Raw genomic sequence first — 27,504 nt, forward strand, 5'->3', positions numbered from 1 at the left:
TTTTAAATGATTTGTTTGTTTTCATAAGTACTTCTAACTTTACGAAATACCAACAACAACAAAAAATATGTTTCAGAATTGTATGTTAAATTTTTTCTGACTTTTAGATGGAGAAATAATGTAAGGCACCGGCTTAAGTTTTTCGAACCATTGTCGTTGGTAGAAATGTCCTCATAGACATATATATATTTTACCGTTAGAAATGAAATGGTATTATTCTTGGATCTCCATCTCTTTTCCAGGTACATCTTCTATACAATTCTTGCCTATTTGTTTGTTGGTCTGTAGTAGTGTTCTCGATTTTGATCCAACTTTTTCGAACAATCCGGGCGTATGAGCAACGAGTGTCCGCACACCTGTTCGTTGCTCATTTCTCGAAAGAGTTCGAGCTTGAATTCTTGTATATCGAGTTTTTTCGAATTATTTATGCGTTGCTTATTTTCAATATTTTGACTTTTTGCCAGCTTTAATTTTTTAAGTTTTGCAAATAATTTAAACAGAGTGGAAGGAAAGACATTTAAAGAAATGGTGCCACAGAAAATTCACAATTTTTGTCTACATAGCAAATTGCTCAAGAGCTCAACAATTTCGACCAAACACTTGAGCTTTTGCCCAATGCACGAAGTTCGAGCGAGTATACAGCTATTGGCTTTGCTCGATATCCGGATATCTAGAGCTCGATTGAGCTCGAATACGAGTACAGTCTTGGCCAAAACTTGAATACAGTGGCCAAGCAAACTTAACCTAACTTACTTCGAAGCCAACGAAATATCCTCGGTGGCGTTAATGTTCCACTTTTCCTCTTTATTTTCTTTACCCGCTTTATATTTATATCCCTTATTTTTATCTTTTTCCTCTTTTCCCTTTTCCCTTTTCCTTTTTTATCTTATTATTTCTTCTTTTTAATATTATTTATATTTTTCTTTTCATTCCTCTGTCCTTATTTTTCTTTTTATTTTTCATCCTTTTTTTCTTGTTCTCTTTCTTATCTTTCTTCTTTCCATCTTTTAATTGCTTCTTTCACTTATTTCTCTTCTTCTTCCTCTTTATTTTCCTTTTCCATTTCGTATCCTTGTCCATTCCCTTTTCTTTTTCGTTTTCGTTTAAATTTTCGTTTCTTCTTCTGTTTCATCTTTAGAGTTTCTTTTTTTCTACTTTTTTTCTTTTCCTTTCCTTCCTCTTTTTATTCTTCTAGTTTTTTCTTTTTCGTTTTTTTCTTTTCTTTTTCTTTATCTTTTTCCATTTCCCTTTCATTTTTATTTTCTTCTTCCTCCTGTTTTTATTAATCTTCTTTTCTCCTCTTCTTTTTCTTCGCGTTTTCCTTTTCGTCTTCGTTTTCTTTTCCTTTCCTTTTCCTGCTCCATTTCCATTTCCATTTTTTTCCATTTCCATTTTTCGCCATTCCCTTTCCTTTTCATTTTCGTTTCCATTTTATTTTCGTTCCGTTTTGCTTTTGCTTTTCCTTTTTTTTTCCATTTCCAGTACCATTTCCTTTCCCGTCCCCTTTTCCTTCTCAAATACGTTTTCAATTTTCTCAATTTTTCTTTTCCTTTTCTTTTTCTTTTTCTTTTCCATTTATTTTCCTTTTCTTTGTCTTTTCTTTCCTTTTCCCTTTTCCTTTTCCTTTTCCTTCTTTCCTTTTTCCTTTTCCTTTTCCTTTTCCTTTTCCTTTTCCTTTTCCTTTTCCTTTTCCCTTTTCCTTTTCCTTTTCCTTTTCCTTTCCTTTTCCTTTCCTTTCCTTTCCTTTCCTTTCCTTTCCTTTCCTTTCCTTTCCTTTCCTTTCCTTTCCTTTCCTTTCCTTTCCTTTCCTTTCCTTTCCTTTCCTTTCCTTTCCTATCCTTTCCTTTCCTTTCCTTTCCTTTCCTTTCCTTTCCTTTCCTTTCCTTTCCTTTCCTTTCCTTTCCTTTCCTTTCCTTTCCTTTCCTTTCCTTTCCTTTCCTTTCCTTTCCTTTCCTTTCCTTTCCTTTCCTCTCTTTTCCTTTTCTTTTCTTTTCAATTTCCCTTTACCTATTCATTTCCTTTTTGCATTTTCCTTTTTCTCATATTCCATTTTATTTTCGTTTTTTCCTTTTCCTTTCGTCTTTCCTTTTCCTTTTCCATTTCCTTTCCCTTTCTCTTTTTCTTCTCTATTTCCTTTTCATTTACCTGTTTCTTTCTGAAATATTGTTTGCTCCCCGTTTTTCTTTCCTTTTCCTTGCCCTTTTTCCTATTATTTTTCTCCATTTTTTTCTTTTCTTCTCTCTCTTTACGTGTATTTCTCCTTATGCTTCCGCGTCTTCTTCATGGGCCCATTAGCATTCTAAACAATTTCAGCCGAATTCAGCAAATTATCCCAGTCGTTTTTTTTTTGTCGTGCAAACTAGCACCGATCAGCAACGCCGAGTGAAACCTAGCTCTACTCCACCTGAGAGTTCTCACAGTCCTCTGTCCCCACTAGAAGGTACTGTATCGTATACCTTGAGGACTGAATAGTTTACACTCATTCATTAGACTTGCCTTTGCAATGCGAGAGAAGGCTTGCATACTGATCCTGAAATAGGGCTTGTTTCTCGTGAGATTTTAGTACCACTCTGGCACTTCCCAAGTAGCACTAAAACTGCGTTTTGAGACCACCAACAGGAAGATATCTATAGCCAACTAGAGCTGTTGATGTAAGGGAGAAAGCTGATGGGATTTGGGTTAGCGCACTGCCTCAGATTCTCGGAAAAATGAGTACCCACTGAGCTTATTCGTCTAGCTGCTAAACCCGGACATTTACAGGGAAAGTAATAATAATGAATAGTCTTCTTCTTAGAAAGGTCCCCACAGCTTCTGCAATGTAAGTTAAATGGTAAACCTGGCTTTTCCGCGTGTGTGCTGATCGTCCAACACAGCTGCGAGATTACAAACTTAATGGCGTGGAGTCCCCAGAACTTTCTGAGTTATCCGTCCATTGTACTGGGGTTAAAGTGTTTTCGAAATAGTACAAGAAGAAATGGATCTACATTTCTTATGCGCTCTCCTGAAAAATAATCGTCTTTGGCCCTTTGAGAGCAAACACTTTCTATGTCAACCTGCCCCAACTTTTTAACTTGGTCTGGAAGTAGCGCTGAAACAGTTTTGAATTTGGAGCGCCGCAACAGATATCTGGATTCAAGGAATACAAAACTTTACATTATTTTTGTAGCCTACTCTCACCTTTAAATTACCGTATAATGCGACCCCTTGCAATGTGTATATCAGAAAAGGTATGACTCAAGAGATTAGATTAGATTAGTTTACTTTGAGGCTTGCACATCGACCTCATGGTTTTTTGTGCCCTCTGCTCATCACAGTATCTCATCCAGACTCAGTTCCCTTATTAAACTCAAGATAGAGCTGCTATAGCGCTACATTCAAAAAGAAGATGCATTGGAGTCTTCTAGGTTCCGACGCAGAAACGATAAGATTCAGTGGACCATATCCCGACCATGTGCAAGCAGATGATTAAGCAGTCTGCAGTTATTTGAGAATGCCCATCAATATTCTCAGTTTATACTTGGGAAGTGTGATGAGTTTTTAAACCTCTTTTGCTTGAACCATCTCAATTAGGATTTCGCTTAGCGTAGCCCCATCACTGCTAAGCTTCGCCTTGATGGTGTGTTGTCGCCCAGCATGGAAGTGCTCAGGTCCTACTAATGACCCTCAACCTCTCTAGCGTCCGCTACTTCGTACCCAGTTGTATCCCAGTTGTATCCAAATTAGCCGGATGCTATTGTGCCTTCTTAGTAGATTCAGTTTCTCGATACACTCAAGAGGCAGTGAGCACTTAGTCTCACAGGATGATAGAGCTTTGAGTGCCGCCTGACTATCGCTAAGAATGACAATTCGCTCATTCCGAAAAATTTTGCATAAATTTATCTTTGCACATAGACAGCAGGTATATATCTCCGCTTGGAAGATGCTTGGAAAACTATCCATTGGCACAGAATGCTAGGTTCTTGGGTCATATATTGCATTCCAGTGGCTATGTTTTCTGGTGTTTTCGAGCCATCTGCAGGTACACTCCTGGAGTTTTCTTTCCCTTTCGAGCCATCTGCGTACCAGTGCAGCTACACTCCTGGGGTTTCATTTCTAAAGTAGTTCTACTCCAGTTTAACTTGTCGTTCAGTTCAATGCCGAACTTCTTTGGCTCACCAAAAAAATATAGCAAAAATTAGTGAGAACTTTTAACCTTAACAGTTGATAGATTTTATGAGGAAATATTACTGTGAGTTCATTTGGTGATGCTTATTTATTTTGCTAGGAAAATTTTTTACTTTTAAAATATCAACTAATAATTTACTCCTCAAATCAATCATATCTAATTTTTCATTTATTTTTTTGTGGTAGGTCAGTTTTGTAGGCAGCAGATATAGAAATTTAGATGCCTTTCTTTCTCCTGTACTTTAAAGTTTCCTCCAAAATTGTCCTCTATATTTTATTCACTCATATTCAGCAGCAACGCCAGCAGGCTGTAGGCATTGTTCATGGTCTGTAGGGCAATAAAAAAAGAACAAAAAAAAAAAAGCAAAATGGTTTACTAACTCTGCAAGTATTACTCGTAAAAATAAATTTTTAATAACCTTCGTAAAGGTGGGTAGCCCTACAATGAAGAAATCTCCAGCTTTAATACGCGCGGGTCGCTTCAGCAGCTCCATAAAGAGATTCATTTGCTTGCGCGTTGCCGGCGAAAATTCCTCCCAATTGCTGCTGTATATGCAGGTTGTCAGTGCATCCGAATTTATGGTAATCTCATTGGCAAAGTAACATGGCAGGAATATTTGCAACGTCAGTACGCTAGCAAATTGCAACATGGCTAAAAATTGGCCTGGATTTTCGCTGATTTGCATCTGCAAAGCAAAGCAAAGTAAAGTGGAGTAAAGTAAAGAGGCCGGCATCGAGGTAGGGTTACAAAAGCAAACTTTTTGTGCACTATATTGCATTTCAGCTGATGCAGTGTCCATGTAGACATACACGCATACATACATACATACACATATATGGACACATCTATGATACATGCGTACTTACGTTTTGTAGACGATAGGCGCTAAGGCATAAAATCAAGGCGCTGAGCAAAATTTGCACCATAATGGGGAAGGACACCAGCGACTCACATTGCGACGTCAACCTGAATTTTTGCACAAAGTAGCAAAGATTTTAGCTTTTTACCCAACAGAATGGCATCGCCATCAGTGCAAATTTCCAATAAACAGCGACAGTTACAAAGCAACTCTGCCACCGCCACCCCTTTCCCCCGTCACGTAATATAGAACTACTTACCGCTTGACCTTTTTGTGTAACTCGATGATAGCTATCAGCTGCGCGACGGCAAAAGGTTCGCGCAAATGCTGCAATGCCATTAGGCGTATGCCAATTAACTTGTATAAGAGCGCCACGTGAAACAGGTAATAGCACAGCATCATATCCATGGTCACGTTTGAGATGCAAGTAAGCGACATCGCTACCAGCTCATACCCATAGGCATACCAATAATTGTGCGCATTGTGCCATTCGAATGGCAGCCAATAGTCGTAGGGCAAGTTGTAGCCATTCACGAGTAGTGTTGCGCCGAAAGCAGTCAAAAGCACGCCCACACCGCCACCAATATAGCAGATTGCGATGCGCTCAAAGAGCCACTGCTGCTGTCGCCACCATTCACGTTCCTCCTCATTACGCAATGCATAGCTGCTGCCATAGCTGATCTCGTGCATAAAGTGCCAGGCGGCGTGTTCCACGCGCCAGAAATTCACAGCGAGCGCCATCATACCCAGCTCGGTGATGGAGATGTAGAGTATGTCATCGGCGCGTTCCCAACGCGTCAACGCTTCGATCCACATGAGCGTATTGTAGGTGAAGGTGAGCGGCAAATGCAGCAGATAGCCATAGTAGCGTGTCAGCGAGCGGCGGCGACGCGGATGTTGGCTGTCATCTCTTGAATGCGGCTTGCCGATCGGCCACAATCCCATGCCTTGAAGCAGACGCATTAGTGTGCGTGCTGCTCTCATGCTTTTTTGCACTGTAGCGGATGGTGGTGCCATTTGGAGTTGCGTTGACAATGCCCTACAATAAATTTTGTGCAGTCCTTTATATAGTCCAATTAATCGTGTATGGACACCTCTACTCCATGTTAGTTTTTGTAATTGAAGTGCTTCAAACACACATCTACAAATGATGTGATTAAATTGGCGAATGTGAGTATTAATTAGTGTTTGCTGTTGTGTCCTTGACTGTCTGGCATGTCTAGGCATTTTATAATTTAACTCACCTCAAAAAATTTGACCGAAGCAGCTTTAAGGAAATTGCTTCACGGTAGTAAAATGGGCAAACATTTTGTTTAAGAGGAATGTCAAATTACACTATGCAAGCCGAAAATTTGGGCATAGGTTTTGAAAGATGATTTGCAAAAAGCTATTTACAAAAAGCTAAAACTGAAACAAACTCTCGTATACCTACACTCTCGAAAACTGGAGTCAATTTGAGAAAACGGGGAACACAATTGAATTGAGAAGGCCACAAAAAACTTCAAAAATTTGATTGCATTTTATGATATATGAAAGACACGCTTCTAGTGTTTTAGATGTACGATTCGAGGGCCGAACATCGACTCGGATCATTACCTCTTTGCAGCCGAGCTACGCACACGCCTCTGTGCAGCAAAAAACGTACATCTACCTACGCAAAGAATGTTCGGCATCGAAAAGCTGCAATCACAACAGACAGAAAGAAGATTCGCCACTCGACTCTCACTCCTGCTCTCAGAGAGTACTGCCCAACAAACCGGCATGCACGAGCAATGGAACAACATTTCTCGTTCTCACGTACCGCCGCCGAAGAAGAAATCGGATTCCGGCGGGCCCGAAAAACAGTTGGTATGACGAGGAATGTTATGCTGCCGCAGAAAGAAAAGATGCTGCCTATGTGGGATCGCTACCGAGAGCTAAGAAAGGAAGAAGGACGTATTATCCGAAAGAAGAAACGAGAGATCGAAATACGTGAGTGCCAGGAGCTTGAGATGTTAGCCAAAAAGAAAAACGCTCGAAAATTTCAAGACCAGGCGTTTTTCTGTAAAAACTAAGACGGTGATCTAGTGACTGACATCTAGAGCATACTTAAATTATTTAGGGAACACTTCTCAAACTCATAAACAGTGGGAGATACGTATGTCACAGAGAGTGTGAAAGTCTCGGTACTCCAATCATTGACGATGGAACCGTCGTTCCGCTGCCCGACCATGACGATGTGAGAATATCGATAACTCGGCTAAAGTACAACAAAGCCGGAGAATTAACGGTCCCATAACGAGGTGAGATGAGCGATAAATCGACTAAAGTACAACAAAGCCGCGAGAGTTGACGAGCAGCCGGTTGAGCTACTGAAACTACGGCGCGGATTTGGTAAGGAGAAAAATGAGGTCGTATTAAAGCATGATGCACGCCGATTGAAGCATGATGCAACTGATTGGACCTTGTCAGTGCGGCTTTCGACTTGAAAAATTTAAAATCGACCAGATATTCACAAAACACCAAGTCTTGGAAAAGACCTATAGAAGGAGAATTAACACACACCATATTTTTTTTGATTTTAAAGCTGAATTCGACAGTACGAAAAGAAGTTGCCTATAAGCCGGGATGTCTCAATTTGGTATCCTCGCAAAACTAATACGGCTTTGCAAGATGATGTTGCTCAACACCAGCAGCACCGCCAGAATTGGGAAGGACCTCTCCCGGCCGTTTGATTGCAAACGGGGCAACTCACTGTCTACTGATTCCTTTAACCTGATGCTGGAAAGATCGTGCGAGCTGCAGGACTTAATTGCTCAGAGACAAATTCAATCAAGAAGGAGAATAATAATATCCTTCAGTATCAAGGCCGACTTTCCCCGCAACGCTGTATATAAAATGAGCCACTCTGTATTAAGGAAATGTTAGCTGCAAAAAAGGCAACGCAATCCTTTTAACTCCTGTACGGCAGCGAAACATGGGGAGATGCGCTAAACTGTAAAACCAAGCGCAAAGCATTTGAGGCTGTACAACGAACAGCAGCACTCAGAGTTGCTTCAACCTACCGCATTGTCTCTGGCAGGCAGTCTTTGTGATCAACGGGGAGATACTCGTCGACCTCATGACCCGGGAACGAATGTATGCGTAGGACTACAAGAAGAAACACGTCATCACTAGCGTCGAGGAACGGAGGTGCCAAGCCATGCTGCGGCGACAAAGCCGATGGGACATTGAAGCGAGTGGCAGATGAACGGTTAAACTATTTCCATCAATAGGCAAATGGGCCCAAAAGAACTTCAGGGAGGTGGGCTATTTCATGACTCAGTTTCCCCCAGGCCACGGATATTTTCGGGAATACCTATAACGCATGGGTAAGGTAAGTGACCCGAGGTGCATATACTGCGAATCACCGAACGATGACGCCGACCACACGTTTTTTAGTTGTAACAGATAGCTCGCGGAAAGAAATGCTCTAAGGGAACAGATTGGTAACATCGCGCTGATCAACATGATCGACAACATGCTTCAACGCGAGGATAACTGGAATGCGGTTAAAAGATACGTTGAAGACGTTTTACGGAGAAAAAAGATATACCTCGACACAGTACAACAAAGCAAAGGCTCACAGATGTAGACATAAGAAGACGAGCCTACAGCATGAAAGCTGGTTACAAATGCGGTGGACGCAAACAGGGGTGAATAGAACTGGTGCATTGCAAGAAAGTCGTTCTGGGTTCTCCCGAAGTAATGCAGAAAGTTGTCTACGCAGAAGGGGAGAAGGGATTGCAAAATAGACCGACAATTACTGGATCGGACAGAATCAACGACATTCATCGGAACACTCTTACCACATTCTAAAGCTTCCAAGCCCCAAATGCCGTTATCGGAGTCCAACCATCACCCATTGCAGATGAAGAGCTCCCCGAGAGTCCCACGTAACCTTGGCACAACTACGTTCTGGATACTGTAGCAGGTTAAACTCCTACTTATTGAAAATTCACCCCGACATACCAAACATATGTGTGGCATGGGAAGGCACCCCGCACGACACTAACCACCTTTTCACATGCCCCATCAAACTCACTCATCTAACACCTCTCTCTCTCTGGGCCCGAACCTGTCGAAACAGCTAGTTTCCTGGGCCTACCTTTAGATGAGCTCGACGCAGACGACCGGTGATTACACTATACTGACAGGGCAAAGTTACTGCTACAACAACAACAACAACAACAAGAAAAGGGATTGTTTGGTCACACCACTCGAGGCAGTAAGCGACGGCCGCTGTAAGTGCGAATGCGCTTTAAGCCCTACTTCACCTACCAAAAACAAAAAATCTCTTAAGCTTAGGATTTTCAATTTTGTTTAATGCTCGCAGAGGCATTCTTTAAGAAAAATCTAAAATTTTCCAAAAATCACAACTTTTAATTTTAACATTAAAAATTAAAAAAACAATGGAGCAGTGAACAAAGGAAAGTGGGTATTTTCGTGCCTTTTGTATGTAAAATATAATTAAAAAAAAAGAATGAGAGAAAATCATGGAAATCCAATTAAAGTCATTAACTTTTTTAATTGACAATTAACATAATTTTCTGTTTTAATGAATTGCCCGACTACTTGTGTTTGTGTTAAGCGCACACACACAAAGGCACATATAAAAATATGTCACAGAATATCCATATGAGTTTGCATGCATATGCATGTGTGTGCATATCTCCATCCATGCACCTCTACGTGTCTATGTAGTTGTGTTGATGCCTATGAGCTGTGACTGCTTTTAAAAATGTAAACGAACGACAATTTCATATAATTAACTCGATAATAACAACTGCATATTTAATGAATTTTCGTCAACAGCACAACAAAAGTCTGCGCATGCATGTGTGTGTGAGTGTGCTGTGTGTGTGAGTGTTATATGAATGAAGGTATTTGTTAACGCAGAAACAGAATGTCATAAAATCTGGTTTGTTGTTAGTGTTGTTTAAGTTAAGCACAACTCTTTAACTAAGTGGTAAAACATTGTTTATCTTTGCGTGAACCGTAGCGGTTCAATCTGGGTATTAATGAAATAAACCGTAATGCATTAAGCCATATTTGCTCACAAAAAAAAAGGAATAAAAAAATAATAAATTTAAAAAAAAAATTAAAAAAATTAATTGAAACGAAATTAAAACTTGTTACGCTTTAATTTTAATTCATGTATTATATTTTATTTTTATTTTAATTTTTCTCTTACACAGCTGGCGCATTTTGGTTCAATATTGGCCCTTCATCTCCCAGCCGTTGGCTTTGGCAGCGGTCTGCATTGGTTTGTGGATTATCGCTTTTGTGCTGCTGCCTGATTATGCACGGCCACATACAGCAATTATGCGCATATTCTTTCTATTTGTGGGTGCACAGTTGAGCGGCGTACTGGTGACCTTCATTTGCCTGCCGGATATGCTGGGTATGTTGTTCTTCGGTGTCTTGTACACGAATGTGGGGCTGGCCAATTTTGCGGGATATGAGAAATTCGAGGCCTTCTTAAGGTGAGATTGCGGTTTTAACTACATATATTTTCTAGTCTGCACATATATTTATGTGTCTGTGTGTGCATGCTGATTTGGATATTTTCAGGGAGATGGCGCTCATCAATATTATGTTGCTGGCTGGCCTTGGCCTCGATGCGAATGCCTTCAAGAAGCTGTGGCTTATGATTTTGCGCCTAACTCTGATACCAACCATCGCTGAGGTGGCAGTTATAGCAGTTATTGCAAGATACACACTGGCTATGCCTTGGTTTTGGGGCATTTTATTGGGGTTAGTAACAACCATTTTTTCTTAGTAGATGTCAGCAATTTTTATAATAAAAAAAACCACCTGCGCAAAATGTGACCTAAGCAGAAATATTTTAATATTTTAAAGGAGTGATGCCTGTATAAGTAAATGATATGCACATACACACAGCAAATACCCGGCTAGCGCTGGCTTGCCGCTTATGCAAAACTCATGGGAAAGAGTAGTGAGCAATGCAACAACAAATCGCCAGCCATAGAAATCAAAGCGCATTTTTTCATAATTTCTTTGTCTGCTTATTTCCGCCTTCTGGAGTTCGGTATTCATCAAATACATCAAATGTTTTTTTAAGAGCTTGAGAGCTTGAAATTATAGCACAAAACAGAAATGTTGTTAAACTGAGTTTTCTTATCATAATTTGACTTTATTTTTATTATAAATTCATAACATTTTTTTTAAAGTGGAACGTCTTAGGCGCCGATGGACGAGCGAGAATGGAGAGTAAAATTTCAAGGCCATGCAACGTTTTGGGCATTTTCGTTCCGCGAGAGAGAAAGAAGATATAACGTAGAGGAAAAAGAGAGAGAGAGAGAGAGCTATACCTAATATATATCCAAGATACACTTTAGGCCACTTTTCCTGAGTTTTTCCTTCTGATTGCTAATTTCTAGTGAGAAATAACACTGCCTACCTTTTGGCGCTTGTTTGTTGGTGCAAACTTGTAGGAAATATATTTTTGGTGCCTACTTTATGCCGTTATATTTCCTTGGTGCCTACTTTTTGGGGCGGGTTTGGTCCCAATTTTTTTGGCGTTTTTTGTTGGTGCCTACTTTTTGGCGCTTATTTCCATTTCCTGGCTAGTGCTTGTGCGTACTATAAAGTGATATCCATTCCGGCGTTGGATTTATTGGTATTACCTCGCGGGAATTTGTGCCTTTGCTGCGGTCCTGGAATCGCTGCGTTTGTGCGGGTTACAAACCCTTGGGGTAGTGCGCGTTGTTGCCACGGCTTGTGCCCGGCGTTTACCTACACCAGTCCACCCTTCTCCGTTTCTTGTAAATTTTGTCTATTTGTATTCTCTGCAAATGTTGTGAATTTATTTAGATATATATTCTTTCTCTCTCTCTCTCTCGCTCTCTCTCTCTCATTCTCTCTCGGGTCTCTCCTTCTTTCTTTATCTGCTTTGAAAGTTTCCCTTCTGTTATATGTACTACGCTACACGCATTTTTTTGAGTATGACATCCAGTATATATCCGCAGCGGTTGCGAGTTACATGGTCCATTCGAGCACTCCAATTTTTGATTGCTTTTTCCAATAAGTCTGGCCGATTTCTTTCGTTGATATGTCTGACAAAAGATGTCCTTTAAACTCTTGTCGCGGAGATGCAGATTTTTCCCTTTCTGTGTTTGCGCTCTTTGCAATTACAGGGGTTTGTGTCGACACATTGGACGCAATAATCGTAAATATTACTTAAATATTTTCAGCCTCTTTGGACGTTACTCTTATGTCCAATTCTTCAGGCGTCATTTCAACTCCTTCATTGACCGTCTTTGATTTCTCTATGGTTGGCAATGATCCGCTCATAAGAGGCATAATCGCTTTTTGTGGTGGCGAGCAAAGCAATCGTCGTTTCCTTACGAAAGGGCTCTACTCTAGATCTCCATCATTAATGACCTTCTGTTTGTCTTCCTTTTGTCTTTTTTTGCTTAACTTTATCCATACTTTTTATTTAATCAGCGCATCGTGTGCAGGAGGCCGGGCAGAAATAGTCAAGAGCGGGTGCACCGTCGGAGGCAATGCTCCTACTCTAGTTCCCTGAGGCCTGACCTACGCTTTACCGATCCCGGAAAACACGGACGGACCGGCGCTCGCATAGAGCAACGAAAGCTACTACTATTTTGCCTAATTAACACTGCCACTTCGAAGGCAGCTGGTTACTAATACACACCGGAGCTAACATATTGGCAGAGCGAACTCGCATCATCTCTTTAAGGTCGCAGGCGGAAAGCCCTAGCGACCTATCCAGGGACTCCCAGTGCGTACCGGTCATGCTTTTTACATAAACAGGTGCATCTAACATGGTGCATAGACACTGCCCAATACACCGCCCAATATGGGAACAGACATGTGCGGGATTTTGTCACCTAACTTTCTAGCTAACTCTTACAATATCGCTGAAGCGATAAACATCGTGACTAGGGTCCGCGGGGTCATCGTACCCGTCACCTCCGTGTGGTGGATGTACTTTCAGGGGCGTTAAATCGCACGAAAGAGGAGCCAGTGAACAGGACCCCTCCGGAATGAAAGTTGTCGCCAAATTGATTTTACAATAAATAAATAATAATCGATAGTTAAGCTCGCTGGCAAATTGCGCCATCTTGTTGGAGCGAAATGTCGTTGAGGTTTAGATGCTTAATTTTTGGAAGCAAAACTTCAGTCAGCTTGACTCGATAGTGCTCGCCATTCGCCGTAACGTCAACTTCTTCCTCATTTCGAAGAAAATAAGGACGAATGAGGACGCCAGTGCTATATGAACTTCGAGAACGGATTTGTTTTTTTTACAAAAGTAAATCTCGGCAATTTGGAAGCGTTTTTCCAGCGTTAATGATGGTTTGCCAAAGCTAACTGAATGGCAATACAGTTCGCCATTCCCAACTGCTTATCGATATCGATAGTTCTCATGCAGTTAAAAACACCCGATATAACAGTCACTCATCGGAGAGGCATAGGCCAAACAATTTTTGTCATGTGGCTTGAGGAGTAATTGGAGCATAGCTGAGTGACAAGAGAGCATCTTTATCGCTAGAATTTTTTTACAACTCACAGATTTTTTCACCTCTTTCTACAAGTTCTGAATAGGATTTAAGTCCGTTGATTGATCGAGCCACCTTAATATGTGATTTTGTTATCCGAGAGCCCTATCTGAGTCAGTTTCGAAATGTGCTTTGGGTCGTCGTCTGGGTTAAGCACTCAACAAAGTGGCGTAATGCTAATAAATCGCAGTTCTCATTACCTATTCAATTCGATATATCTGATCAACAGCACCAGCCAACTATGAAAGATTAAAGGGTTTGGCCATTCGAAGCAAAACTGTGCGAGTAGACTTCGGCAGCAAATTTCTGCCTCCTCATTTCACACGTTGTGACGGCTCTTTTAGCGAACTTGAAGGTATGAGCTGATTGACTGACGTCATGACAACGGTGTGTTTACTAAAAAACTGAGGTGCTGCACGCACAGCCTTCGCTCGTATTGCATCGTCTGAACAACGACTGATTGGACAAGTGTGTGAATACGTGTGAAATGAGCGGAGAGAGTTCTGCTGACAAGTCCTTGATGGTGTGGCTGCCGAAGTTACTCTCACAATTCTATTTTACACCACAGTTAATGGCCAAACCTGGTAATCTGTTTTCGATTAGACCACGTGCAATCCGGAGTAAAGAGAATATTCCGGCTGTAAATGAGAGTTTTGGCACTCTTGGGGGACTTTATACAAATATCTTGGTTTGATAGCATACAAAATACAGCTAATGCAAGATTTGAAGCCGACTGATTTCCAAAACGTCATAATTGTAGTCGTTGGGCTCTTGAAAAACTCAAAGAAGATCCCTATTTCGTATTTATGGCTACTTCAATAAGCAAAATTGCCGTATTTAGAGCCGTAACTGAAGCCATTCAAGAACAGCCATTACATCCATTGCGGCCTATGGGCTGGAGGAATCATCGGCCCATATTTCTTCAAATACGAGACTGGCGCCAATGTGACGTGAATGGCGCATGCTATCGCGCCGTGATAAACGACTTTTTGATGCCGGAAATTGAAGTCCGTGATATCCACAATGTGAGACAATGGCTTTACTGCGTCGTTGTTTCGGTGAGCAATTTATCTCTCGTCTCGGACCAGTGGATTGACCGCCAAGTTCGTGTGATATCACACCCTTAGGCTTTACTTTGTGGGGATGTGTAAAGACTAAATACTTTGTAGGTAAACCAACTTCGATTCGAGACATTAGAAGCCAACGTTACTAAAGTTATTCACGAGATGCCGACCAAAGTCCTCCAGCGAGGTACGATTTAACATCATCATTATTATTACTGAAATTTTTAACATTCAAGGAGTTTTGCAAATATCGAAACAAAAAGTAATCAGATGGTGGACTATATGGTGGATGTGGCAAAAGATCCCAATCAAGCTCCAATAGCTTTCGCCGAGTGGCCAAAGATGTGTGTGGCCTTGCATTGCCAAGATAGAATACATAAATTTTTCGATTTGTCAATTCGGGCCGCTTTTCTTCAACTGTATTGTTTAATTTCGTTAGCTGTTCAATGTAGACGTCAGAATTTATCGTGCGGTGGGTGGTAAGAGTTCAAAGTAGACAACTCCACCAAACTGCTTACAAACCCTTCTTTTGATGGATATCAGCTTTTCATGTTGTTTGAGTTGGTTCATCTGGCCTGCTCCACGATCTTCCTTGTAAACAACCCATCTTTCATCGCCAGTTATCAGTCGTTTTAAAAATGGATCATTTTCATTACGTTTCTTTAGCAAATCGCAGCTGTTAATATCTTTCTTTCAGATCGTGAGGAACCCATCTATCGAGTTTTTGAACAAAGCCAAGTTGTTTTAAGTGATTTTCAATGCATTTACTCGTATGTGACACTTGAAGCTTCTCTATAATCTCACGTGTTGTATTGTGACGATCCCAATCGATTATTGCTTTGATTAGGGCGTCATCAACTGCAACTGAACGACCAGTGCATTTTTCATCTGTGAGCGAAAAATCACCAGCACGAAATTTGGCAAACCAATTTTGACACTGCCGTCCTTTTAAGGCTTCGTTTCCGTAATCAGCACACAACTTTTTATGTGCTTGCGATGCGGTTTTCTCTTTCCGCAAGTAAAAAAGCAAAATATGACCAAAATGTTCCTTTTGATTTTCGTTTTTTCAACCCAGGCCAAACGAAAACTACGCAACCTATAAAAAAAACTTTTTTTACTGATTGAAAGCTAAAATACCAACTATCAAACAACGGAATGCAAACCTAAAAATTCAACTGAAGCCATCTATGAGTGAAATCCGCAATTACTTAGTTGCCAACCCAATGCATTTGAAAGGGGTTATCTTTAAAAAATAAATGTCATGAATGGTTTTACACAAAAATAACAAAGATTGCCGAATCAATTTGAATTTTCGTTATTTCATTTCAATTTAAAATCCCTTATCTCCAAATTGATCACCCTTTACATATATAGTTTCATTTTGTGCTGAAATCAGCTGATCTACTGCTACCACCTTTATGCAGGGTGGACGATATGACGTGTTACCAACTTCACATTGCTTGTATCTGTAAAACAGCTCATGACGTCAACGTGAAAATTGTTCTAATGACAGTTCAATATATTGTTTATAAGCCATCAAAAGCATTTGCGTCTCAGTTTTGTTGAATTTTTCTGCGATGGAATTCAAACGTAATAGTGTGATTGCGTTATATTTGGCTGGAAAATCACAACCAGCCATTGTTCGTGAGCTCAGTCACCTCAAAGTGAATAAAACGTTTGTGTATCGCACTATAAAACGTTACAATGGTACTGGTAGCATTGCAAAACGCTATGGAGGTGGACCAAAAAAAAAAACCACAAAATCGTTCGGAAAGTGAAGACTCGACTTGAACGAAATCCACGTCGAAGTGGAAGAAAAATGGCCAAAGAACTGAAAATATCGCAAGACAGGATTCAACGCATATTGAAAAATGAGCTCAAGGTCAAGGCTTACAAGTTACAAAAAGCACACGATCTTTCACCCCAGCAAAACAAAGTTCGGTGCGAAAGAGCAAAGGAGTTGTTGCACTTGCACTTGCACGAACAGTTCATAAACACTCAAAACGATCGTGTTTGTTTGACCGAACGCTCATACGAGAATTTGAGCCTACGTATGGCCACTCGAAGCAATTTCCCATCGCAAATAATGGTTTGGGCCGCAGTGTCCGCTGATCGACGCTCTCAAATCTTTGTTATTGAGCCTGGTGTCAAAGTGAATACGACTTATTAGCGGCAAAATGTTTTAGAAGCTGCTTTAGAGCCGTGGACATGCACACATTTCGGTCGTAGACCATGGACGTCCTAATAGGACTCGGCACCGTCTCATAAAGCTCCCGTGAACCAAGAATGGTTAAAAAATCTTGTTCCACACTTCATTTTGTCCACACAATGGCTTTCGAATTCGCCAGACGCAAATCCGATGGACTATTCCATTTGGTCCATTTTGGAGGGTAAGGTGAGGACTAAAAATATGCCAGTATGGATGCGCTGGAAAAAGCGATTATACGAGAATGGGCCAAAATACCTCAAGATCACATTCGTGCAGCATGCAACTCATTTCTTGACCGTTTGAAGGCTATAGTCAAGGCAAGAGGTGGTCATATCGAGCTAAAGTGAATTAATGTTAAAATTGTAATCATTTTTGAACAATTTTGTCTTTGAAATCAATAAAAGCTAATTCACACAAAAAGGTTATGGTGTTTTGAATAGGTAACACTTCATACTTCACGTATACGCCTTGTTTGAAGGCAAGTAGTCCTATTATATTATTTTTCACATGACTGTATTTGTCTGTTTATTGCATTTTTTTTATTTTTTTATTTTTTTAATTTATATTTATTTTTTTATTAAATTTTTCTTTTAAATAAATTTTAATCCCATTAGAGTTGCTAATATGATTTACTTTGCTAATTTCGCGCGAACTTTAAACATTTTCCAACTTAGAAAAATACAAACTTAAAGTAACTTTTTTACAAGTCTAAACTAAATTTAATGCATCACAAACTACGCAGCACAACTCGCTCACTCATTAATGACATAAAATTACATAGAATTTTCTTTTAATCTCTGCCATTACAGACTTGTCGTCACCGCCGTCTCTCCGAATGTCGTCGTCACTGTGATGCTGAAGTTGAAGGAGGAGCGGCTGGGCCTGAATAGCGGCATACACACATTAATATACGCCATGACCAGCTGCAATGACGTCGTCGCCATTTTTCTCTTTGGCGTCATTATGAGCGTCATCTTTTCGACGGGTGAGTAAATGGTTGGCATTAATTATACTTACATAGCGCTTTGCAGTGTAAAATTGAGTTTAATAAGCTGTGCTAATGGCTATTTATAGATAAATCGTTGACGCAGCAAATACTGCAGGGACCCATCGGCATCGGCATTGGGATTGTATTTGGCTATGTTTATGGACTGATGCTGACCATTTTGCCATCCACAAAGACGGTAGGTGGTATTTACTAGTAAATATATTCTTGGTAGGAATAAAAGTGCTAATAGAAGAAAATGCCACGTAATTAGCAGAGAGGAGAAAAGAATTAGTGAATATTGAAAAGTATTTAAGCGCAGTAATCGTGAAAAATAAAAGCGAGAAGATGTGATCCCACGCGCAGGGGGGAAAAAATGTTTATTTATAATTTTTTAATTTTTAATATTAATTTTTTTCTTTCATTAAATTTTCTTTTTATTATTTTATAAATAGCGCTAGTGAATTGAGTAACAAAGATAGAGTGAAAAGATTATTTGAAAATATTTTAGCATACATTTTGGCGCGTTCGAGCACACACATGCACGTTCATGCTCGTCTACAACTAGCGCTATTATTTTTTACACACATACGCACTCACATGCGCTCCTTGCATCGCGTCGAGGTCACTGTAGTATCTCAAAATTACTGCATTTTATAGTCCATAAAACGCATCACAAACGAGCTGCAGCTGTAATCTTCGTCGCCACAATTGCGCTTTGGCGACACACCACTTCCTGTCCCCCGCAATAACCTGAGCTCTGCCGTCAGAGTACGCAGCGTATCACCTACATTGTTATCCTTCTTCCCCACATCACTCCCCAATCGTCAAGTACATCACACATCTTTTTTTTTTTTTTTTGGTTTTTATTTTGTTTCATAGCAACGCGAACCCATTTGTCCGCCACGCCATTTGCTGCAAGTTGCACCGTTAATGGCGCACATAATCAAACGTTGCCACGCCATGCCGCTCGCACATAGCACCGCTCAAGTACCGCAGTTTTAGCAATACACGCCTTATTATTACTTTATTCTTCACAGTAGGTAGCATTTTAGCACTCAAGTCATTCAGCGCCGGCACCGATTTTGGCATCGCTTTATTGCTGTAGTTGTAATTGCTGCTGCGGCCGCCGCTACTGCCGCTACTACTGCTCTGGCTGCTTTGTGGCATGCTCGGCTTAATGTTGTAAATGTGTGGATAGAATGTTGGCACTAATACAGGGTATTTCAGAGAAGGATACTGTAGAGCATTTTCTCTGTAAATGTCCGGGTTTGGCAGCTAGAAGACTAAGGTCACTGGGCGCTCCTTTCATCGACAGCCTGGGGCAGTGCGCTAACCTAAGTCCCATCAATCTTCTCTGTTATATCAACAGCTCTGGTTGGCTGTTGATATCTGCCTTTTGGAGGTTTGAAAATGGTGTCAAAACGGCGCTTTAGTGCTACTTGCGGAGTGCCAGACTGGCACTTCAACCATTTCACCTACCTATCTACCTACAGGGCATCCTATGCCACTTTGAAGGAAATGCAGTATTTTTGGAAATCAGGCGAAATTCCTCCCCATTTTACTGCACTCGGATTCCCTTTTAATATTCTTTAAATCTACCCGACATCCGAAGAAATCTGAGTACATCTTGTGGTGCCAAGGAGCCAAGGTGGTCACTTCTTAACACATCAGCGCCAAAGACCTCAAGCCTGATTCGAGCGAAGGCTGGGCAGACGCACAGAAAATGGTCCGCCGTCTCATCTTCCTCTCCACATGCTGGGCAGAGTGCACTGTCTGAGATGCCTACCTTTTTCCATGTGCTTTGCCCATAGAAAGTGGTCCGTGTTCCGTCTGCTAAGTGACAGAAGGAACAGCGATAGTCGGTCGGACATGACAGGTAATATCAGTTTTGTCCATCTGCATCCTCTCTCAGCCTGCCAAGGTCGCTTGTGGGTTAGAGTAACCCGTTTTCTAACCGTTGCTTTGATGGCTGCAGAAGGGAGTGGCAGAAGGGGGTCCGGCCCAAAAAAGTTGGCCTCAGAGCCCATTCTGGCTAAAGAGTCAGAGATCTCGTAAATGTTAACGACATAGTTTAGCCTGGATTTACAGGACTCGACTACCTTTGAAGTGGTTGGGGGGCTATGTATGGCCATGGCAGCTTGACTGTCGCTGCAGATACATATATATCTGCCTCTCCATCTGTTTTCCACAACAAAATTCCGCGCTTCTTGAACAGCATATACCTCCGCTTGAAACACAGATGCATGCATGCCAAGAGCAAAGTGCAGTTTTGTCCTGCTGGATTCCACGTGCTCGGTCCTAGAGCCATGCGAGAACAGTGTTTGCCGGGCTCATTTTCTGAGTCTTCCCACAACTGAGCCTCTGGTAGCACTACACTGTATCTCTTTTCAAGTAAGTAAACCAATCAGAGCACCTAATGCCTGGCCTGAAGTAGTCGGAAAAGCTCCGGTGCAACAGATGGCCACAGTGCGTTTTAGTCTCGTTAAGGTCCTCCTGACTGCCGCGAGAGAGAGTGTACTCATCCAGACCACTGATGGATATGTATTAGATCTTATCACAGCCGTGTAGATCCATAGGATCTTGATAGGAGAAAGACCCAACCTTTTTCCAAAAACACCCTTGCAATGCCTAAAGGCTGTCAGGGCTTTGGATGTCTTTGTTTCAACGTGTGATTTTCAGAGGAGTTTACTATCGAGGATTACTCCCAAATATTTAATTTCCTTGTATTATTTTAAAAAAGGAAATAATGTGGATTCGTTTCAATTTTTTAAACATTAAATTAGGATTTTATATTTTTCATGTCAACATTGTTTTGTTTCAAAAGTTCTTGAGCTTTCATATATATACTTAGATATATATGGTCCTATGGCTCCGCGGGGAGCAAACAGCAGCGTCAAGGCTCTTCCATTTTCCTCTGTCATGCACCAACTTCTTGATTTCGCTCCAGGTTTTTTAGCTTTTGAATACGTCCGCTTCCAGATTTCTCCTCCAGGCCAGTGCTGGTCTGCCTCTATGACGGTTGCCTTGAGGATTCCAGTAGATTGTACTGCGGTTGATGTCGGTTTGGTCTCTTCATAACACTTGCCCGAGCCAGCCTCATTTCGTTTTCAGGATTTTCAGGCGCATTGGTGTCTGGATGATTCCACAGTTCAGTTTTTGAGATCATGTCGGACCAGAAAATTTTCAATATTTTGCGGAGACAACGAATGGTGAAAACTTGTAGCGTTTGGAGGTTAGAGGCTGCAAGGTTCCAGATTGATAAATGCGGACTTCACGTTGAAATTAAATGTTTTTATTTTTGTGCGCCGTGTGATAATCGTGGAGCCCCACGTAGCATTTAGAGCACTGAAAGCTTGCTTCGCATATTTTATACGGTTCTCGACGTCTCCCAAATATCAGTCGTGGACTCCGTCTTCGAGCTCAGCGTTACTGATTTGGAATTTTTGCGTGTGGTTAAGGCATCACCTTTGTTTTGGCAATGTTTAGCTTTAGGCCTACTTCTGCGACAGTATGTGGTACCAAGGTTAGTTTTTTGACATGTCTGCAAAAGTCTGAGTCATAAGACAAATATCGTCAGCGTAATCAAGATCTTCGAGCCATCATAGGGAGTATAAAATTGGTTGGTTAGAGTGGCGATTCATCCAGAACGCAACTAGCGCTTCCGCACCATTTTGTTAGAGAGTATAAAAATTTATTTAATTTTTACTGAATCAATATCCATTTACTTCTTAAATATTAAAAAATAATCGCACAAAGTGCTCCAGAAAATTTTTATTTAACCACCCTGTTTCAGCTTACTTCTCAAACATTGGAAAAAATCGTGCAAAGGATTGCTGCAAAAAACTTCATACTGTGAAGTTATAAACATAATATCTTTATAGCCTGCATGTATTTTACACACACACACACACCAACTTTTCCCACAAAATACCACCGCAGCAAAGCGATTCGTTGCTGTTTTCCTGTGTGTGCGTGCAACCTTGTTGTTGTATTTTTTTTGTTTTTTGAATTTTGTGTGCTCCGCAATGGCACAAAGTTAGTATGCACTACTGCCAGTGATTTCTATTATAATGCAAAGTTGTAATTTTAACGCAAACCTCGTCGAAATTGACGGCGGCAGTGGCTAAAGGACGCAGCGTGAGAAACGCGATCAACGCCTTTTCATATTCCCACTGCTCCCTCCCTTTTTTGCTTTCTCATTTTTGACAATTTCGGTATAAGTACCGCATAATGCATATGTACTTGTCACACACACACACACGCACGCACGCACACAATGAGTAAGAAGAGGAGAAGCGTTAATAAAAATATATTTTTACGCAGCCTGCAGAAAGGATAATAGGAAATTAAGTGATATGGCGAGAACAAGAAAGTTTCCAAGGACGATTATAATGAGAGTGAATCTTTTTGGGGCAGTGAAATTAAGATTTCCTTTCTTATCACGTTTTTTTCTGTATGGAAATGGGATTTTATAGCGTAATGGGAGAATTGAAACGCAAAATTCTGGATGATGCTGCAATTGAAATGCGCGCTAATAAATAATTTACATATATTTTATTTTCGGAGTTTAGGTGGCAGATATAGTCGAACTTTCACGTTCGACACAATATTTTATTGTATTTTTCTTTCATTTTTTGTGCATTTCTTCCAGAAATTTTGCAACGTTTCCATTCTTCAGTATATTTATTTCAATTTTATCCACTTGGCACCGTTGTGCTGTTTTGCAGTTTTTTTTCACGCTCAAAACTCATATTTTAACTATAGAGGCGCCAGAGTTCACAAATTTAAAGCAGCACTTGAAAAAAGTGTGAAAACCATATGGAAATCCGCTTCAAATGGTAATTAAATTCTCGCGTCATATAAAAATGCGATCGAGTTACTTGAGCTGGCGTCATAGGATTTAATACTAAGAAAAGATTTAGTATTAAGAAAAGATTTAGTACTAAGAAAAGAGTTAGTACTAAGAAAACATTTAGTAGTAAAAAAGACTTAGTGCTAAAAAAAGACTTAGTGCTATGAAAAGAGTCAGTACGAAGAAAATATTTAGTACTAAAAAAGAGTTAGTGCTAAAAAAGACAGTGCTATGAAAATAGTCAGTACTAAGAAAAAATTTAGTACTAAAAACTATTTAGTACTAAGAAAAACTTAGTGCTAAGATAAAAAACCGTACTAAGAAAATATTTAGTACTAAGACAAAATTAATGCTAAGAAAAAATTTGGTATTAAGAAAAAATTACTACTAAAAAATATTTAGTCCAAAAAAAGACTACGAAAAAAGCCAAAACTAAGAAAATATTTTGTACTAAAAAAGAGTTAGTGCTAAAAAAAGACAGTGCTATGAAAAGAGTCAGTACTAAGAAAAAATTTAGTACTAAAAAAGATTTAGTACTAAAAAATATTTAGTCCAAACAAAGACTATGAAAAGAGTCAGTACTAAGAAAATATTTAGTACTAAAAAAAGAGTTAGTGCTAAAAAAGACAGTGCTATGAAAAGAGTCAGTACTAAGAAAATATTTGTGCCAAGACAAGTTTAAGTACTAAGAAAAGATTTAATCCTAAAACATATTTAGTACTAAAAAAAGACCAGTTATGTTCCAAAACAATTCAAAATTGCGGATATTATCCTTATCTCCAATCGTGGTAAGCCACTAGAAGCTGTTACTTCTTACAGACCAATAAGTCTTCTCCCAATCCTATCACAGGTTTTTGAAAAAATTATAGTAGCGCGACTTAAGCCAATACTAATAGAAAACAAATTAATACCCGATCATCACTTGGGCTTCCGCCAAGAGCACGCAAAAACGGAACAAGTTCACCGAGTCTATAACACCATACGAAAAGCTGTAGAAGAAAATAAATTGTGCACTGCGGCTTTCCTCGATGTATCAGAGGCATTCGATAAAGTTTTGCACCCAGGTTTACTGTATAAATTGAAAAAAAAAAAACATTACCGCACAGTTAGTATGAGGTGTTACACTCCTATCTCAATGAAAGGTACTTCAGAATCAAAGTAGGTGATGAAATCACGGACTTAGCCCCAATATCTGCAGGCGTACCACAAGGAAGTATTCTTGGCCCAATATTATACACATATTTACTGCGGATCTACCACTCTCAACAATTGGTTGAGTCTACAACTTACGCTGACGGTACCGTTATTATGTCTACTAGTCAGAACAGTTTTTTGGCGACATATTTTCTACAAGAAAACATTAAAAATATACAGGAATGGCTTAATTGATGGCGTATACAGGTAAACCCAACAAAGTCCACGCAAGTTGCCCTTACACTGAAACGAGAAACATGTGCTGCCGCCACCTTTTTCGATCAGGAGCTTCCACAAGTGGATAACGTTAAATATTTGGGTATGCACCTGGACAGACGCTTAACGTGGCAAAAAAACATAATAACCAAACGCAAACAACTCGGTCTTAAACTCACCCCTCTACAATGGCTTATAGGAAGAAGCTCAGAGCTGTCTCTAGAAAACAAACTTCTCCTGTACAAAGCCGTAATTAAACTCATTTGGACTTACGGCATCCAACTATGGGGAGCGACGACAAAATCGAACTTTGAAATCATAGAGAGGTTTCAGGCAAAGACACTGCGATTAATCACTGGAGACTCGATTTACTCTAGCAATGAGCTAATACGCAACAAAACGAGGATACCTTCAATACGGGAAGAGATAAAACGATTTAGTGACAAATATAGCAGTCGTTTGTCGAGTCCCCCCAACGCACTTGCCAGGGCCATAATTCAGCCAAACACCTACGTACCGCGCCGCAAACGGGGCACACCTCTTCAAATCATATAAAAAAACAAGAAATAATAATAGTAATAAATTAATAATAATAATAAAATGGCACGGCTCTTACTTCATACATTAGTATGTTATTTCTAGAGCATGTGGTGAGCAAATTCTTTAGGTGAACTTGGACTTCACCTATCTCGCGCTCTTCAAGATCTCCCTATTAGCTTAAGTTATAGAAATTGCTTATTGTTTAAACCAGATTGCAATAAAATTGGAAACTAAAAAAACAAAAAAAAAAACAAGATTTAGTGCTAAGAAAACTACTAAGACAAAGGTGAAAACGCAGCCAGACGACTGAAAATATGAATTGTGCTTATGGCCCTAATTCTGTAGCAACAAAACATGTGCAATTCTGGTTTCGTCGACTCCGTTTCGTAATTTTGATGTCTAAGATGCATTACGCACTTCTAGAAAGCCAATTGTCGTTAAAGGACTGGGAATCGTAAAACCCGACCTTGAAGTCCGCACCTTTTCTGTTGACTAGAACGCTACTGCACCAAACGCGTGTTTTTTGGAACTTATCAACTTTACTTTAAGTAGATGGATAGATTTAATGTAAGGCCTCGACCTCGTAGACTTTTGTGCCCTCTACTCATCACAGTACCTCATTCCAACCCAAATTCCTTATTAAACTTAAGATACAGCTGGGTTGAGCTGAGCGTATGTGCCTTTCTTCTGACTGCAGTTGGCCGAGCTGTCTGAGCCTGATCCGCGCTATAATAGTAATATTATATATCACAATTCTGTGCTGTGTTCAGATGACTGCACAAGCTGCAATGGCCTGCGAGAATGTCCGTGGTCATTGTTTTGAAGAAAACTTTGATTTGAGAGAAGAGTTACCAAGAAGAAGGTGATGAAGTTTCCAAATTTGGACGCTTTTATGACCCCAATTTATTTGGAAGAACAGACCAAGAAGAAGAACTTTCTGGATATCACATTGCATTCAGCTCAGTTTGTGTTTAGACATTTTTAGTACAATAGATAAAATCACTGATAAGATTAATAGGATCACTCATTTATCCCTTCTCCTTGAATCATAATTTGTGTTTCTGCTCTTAGCAGGAGTATTTCAATCAAAGTTTGTGGGATGATCCTAAATGTCGTCAGATTTTTATATTGACAACGAGTCTGCACTGATATCAAAATATCTCCCGAATTATAGGGCTTGACAAGAAAGCTAATAGAAAAGAGAAACGATGTTTAGAATCGCTGAGCGGGGGTATTTATGAAGAGGAAGCATCGAATGCTTAAACCCGTCAGTGTAGGGCTATAAGCCGAACTAAACCTTCCGAACGTAAAAGTACCAATCCCACCCGTACTACCATGAGGTATTTCGTCAGGAGGTGACTTGAGCATTACACTCAATGTCAGTTACTGTTCTGATGCAATACATCGTAGAAGTTGCATCTACCTGTTACTGTAACTTCAATTTGGGAAACAAAAAGAAGTTGCACGGGGCCATATCAGGTGAATACGGTGGTTACACGATGGTATTTACTTGGGGTTTGGGCAAATAATCCTACACAATTTGAGCTCGGAGCGATGGCGCGTTACCATCATGCAAAATGCAAGAATTGTTTGCCCACATTTCGGACCATTTCCGACGAACAGCATCTCTCAAACACTTCAAAACGGATAAATAATAACGCCTTGGCAATCGAAGGAAATAGTCAACATCTCCTTCCCGATACTTGTTGATCATAGGGTACTTACGTGGTGTTCGCGTCTTCCGCTTTGCCTGCTCGCTGTGCCGGAGTTGCTGCATTATTTCGACAGCCATGCGCTGTACTTTGTTGCATTTGTCTTGACTCGCCGAACACCAGTTGCACTAGATTCTCGGGTGGGACACTGCAGTCGAGGCTATCTTCCAACTTAACCATTTGACTCCTGAAGCGGAGATAGACGAAAGGATTAATTTCCGCATCTTACTTCACAGCTCGCAGTATGGAGTTTCTTCATGCCCAAAGCAGTAACGGTACGCTTTAAACCAGCCATGACCACTGAAGATTTAGGTGAGGTAAAAGTCTACTTCTCAGTGCTTTCTCTGAAGTCAAGCTTCAATTTTGGGGATGATTTGGGCAGCGGATTCACCTGCCACTATCGCCTCGTGTCTGCAACCTATTCACGCAGCATTGATTTATGTCTTTTCAGTGTACCGATTGAACGCATTATTCTTGACTATGCTTCATCGTTCTCACTTCATGCATATCCTGTGTAATCAGGTCGAATGGGCATAAGCCATCTAACAAATGATGAGCGCGATATCCTTTGACTCTGTTCTGAAGGCAAAGCAGACTCTAAGGGCATACAAACGGTACGTGGAGTCAATGTTTCGTACATATGTAGAGTACTTGAATGCGTCACATGGCACAGAGGGTAATATACAAAAAATGTGCAATCATGTTGAATGCACCACAGTAGAGGAACCATTGGTGACCGATAATTTGACGAACGTTGCTAATTTCTACGAAATCTGGAAAACACAGTATTAAAATATAAGTATTGTGGAACTACCAAACTTTTACTTAGCCGTTGCAAGAATATACAGGCAAATATTGAAATTTTAAACCTGGAAAATAACAGGGACGTCGTGTTGTACTTGATCTGGCAAAAGATATACAAGGCCGTAACATCATCAAGAATGGAATAAGGGATTCTCACTAAACAAGTTCGACACTACAGTCTATACAGATGGCAGTAAAATGGATTGTGGTGTTGGAGCTGGTATATAAAATTGAAAGATCTGTGCATCTCCCTAATGCTTGCAGTGTCTTTCAAGCGGAAGTACTGTAGGCTACTAATCGCAGATCCCTCTGTTAAGGGCAAGATCGCTATTCTTTC

General features: G+C 40.3%; 1 protein-coding gene across 4 annotated transcripts in view; it reads left to right on the forward strand.

Annotated features, from left to right (window-relative positions):
• The window catches only part of LOC129240873 (sodium/hydrogen exchanger 9B2), a 239,695-nt gene that overhangs the window by 167,907 nt on the left and 44,284 nt on the right, over positions 1–27,504 (forward strand). For all 4 annotated transcript variants that reach the window (XM_054876932.1, XM_054876924.1, XM_054876942.1 and 1 more), the window contains 4 exons: positions 10,241–10,528; positions 10,617–10,799; positions 17,671–17,846; positions 17,936–18,045. In XM_054876932.1, coding sequence (XP_054732907.1) covers positions 10,241–10,528; positions 10,617–10,799; positions 17,671–17,846; positions 17,936–18,045 — 757 coding nt within the window. The remainder of the gene's footprint in view (positions 1–10,240; positions 10,529–10,616; positions 10,800–17,670; positions 17,847–17,935; positions 18,046–27,504) is intronic.

The sequence above is a fragment of the Anastrepha obliqua genome, chromosome 1 (assembly GCF_027943255.1).
Source record: "Anastrepha obliqua isolate idAnaObli1 chromosome 1, idAnaObli1_1.0, whole genome shotgun sequence".
Taxonomy (NCBI): Eukaryota; Metazoa; Arthropoda; class Insecta; order Diptera; family Tephritidae; genus Anastrepha; species Anastrepha obliqua.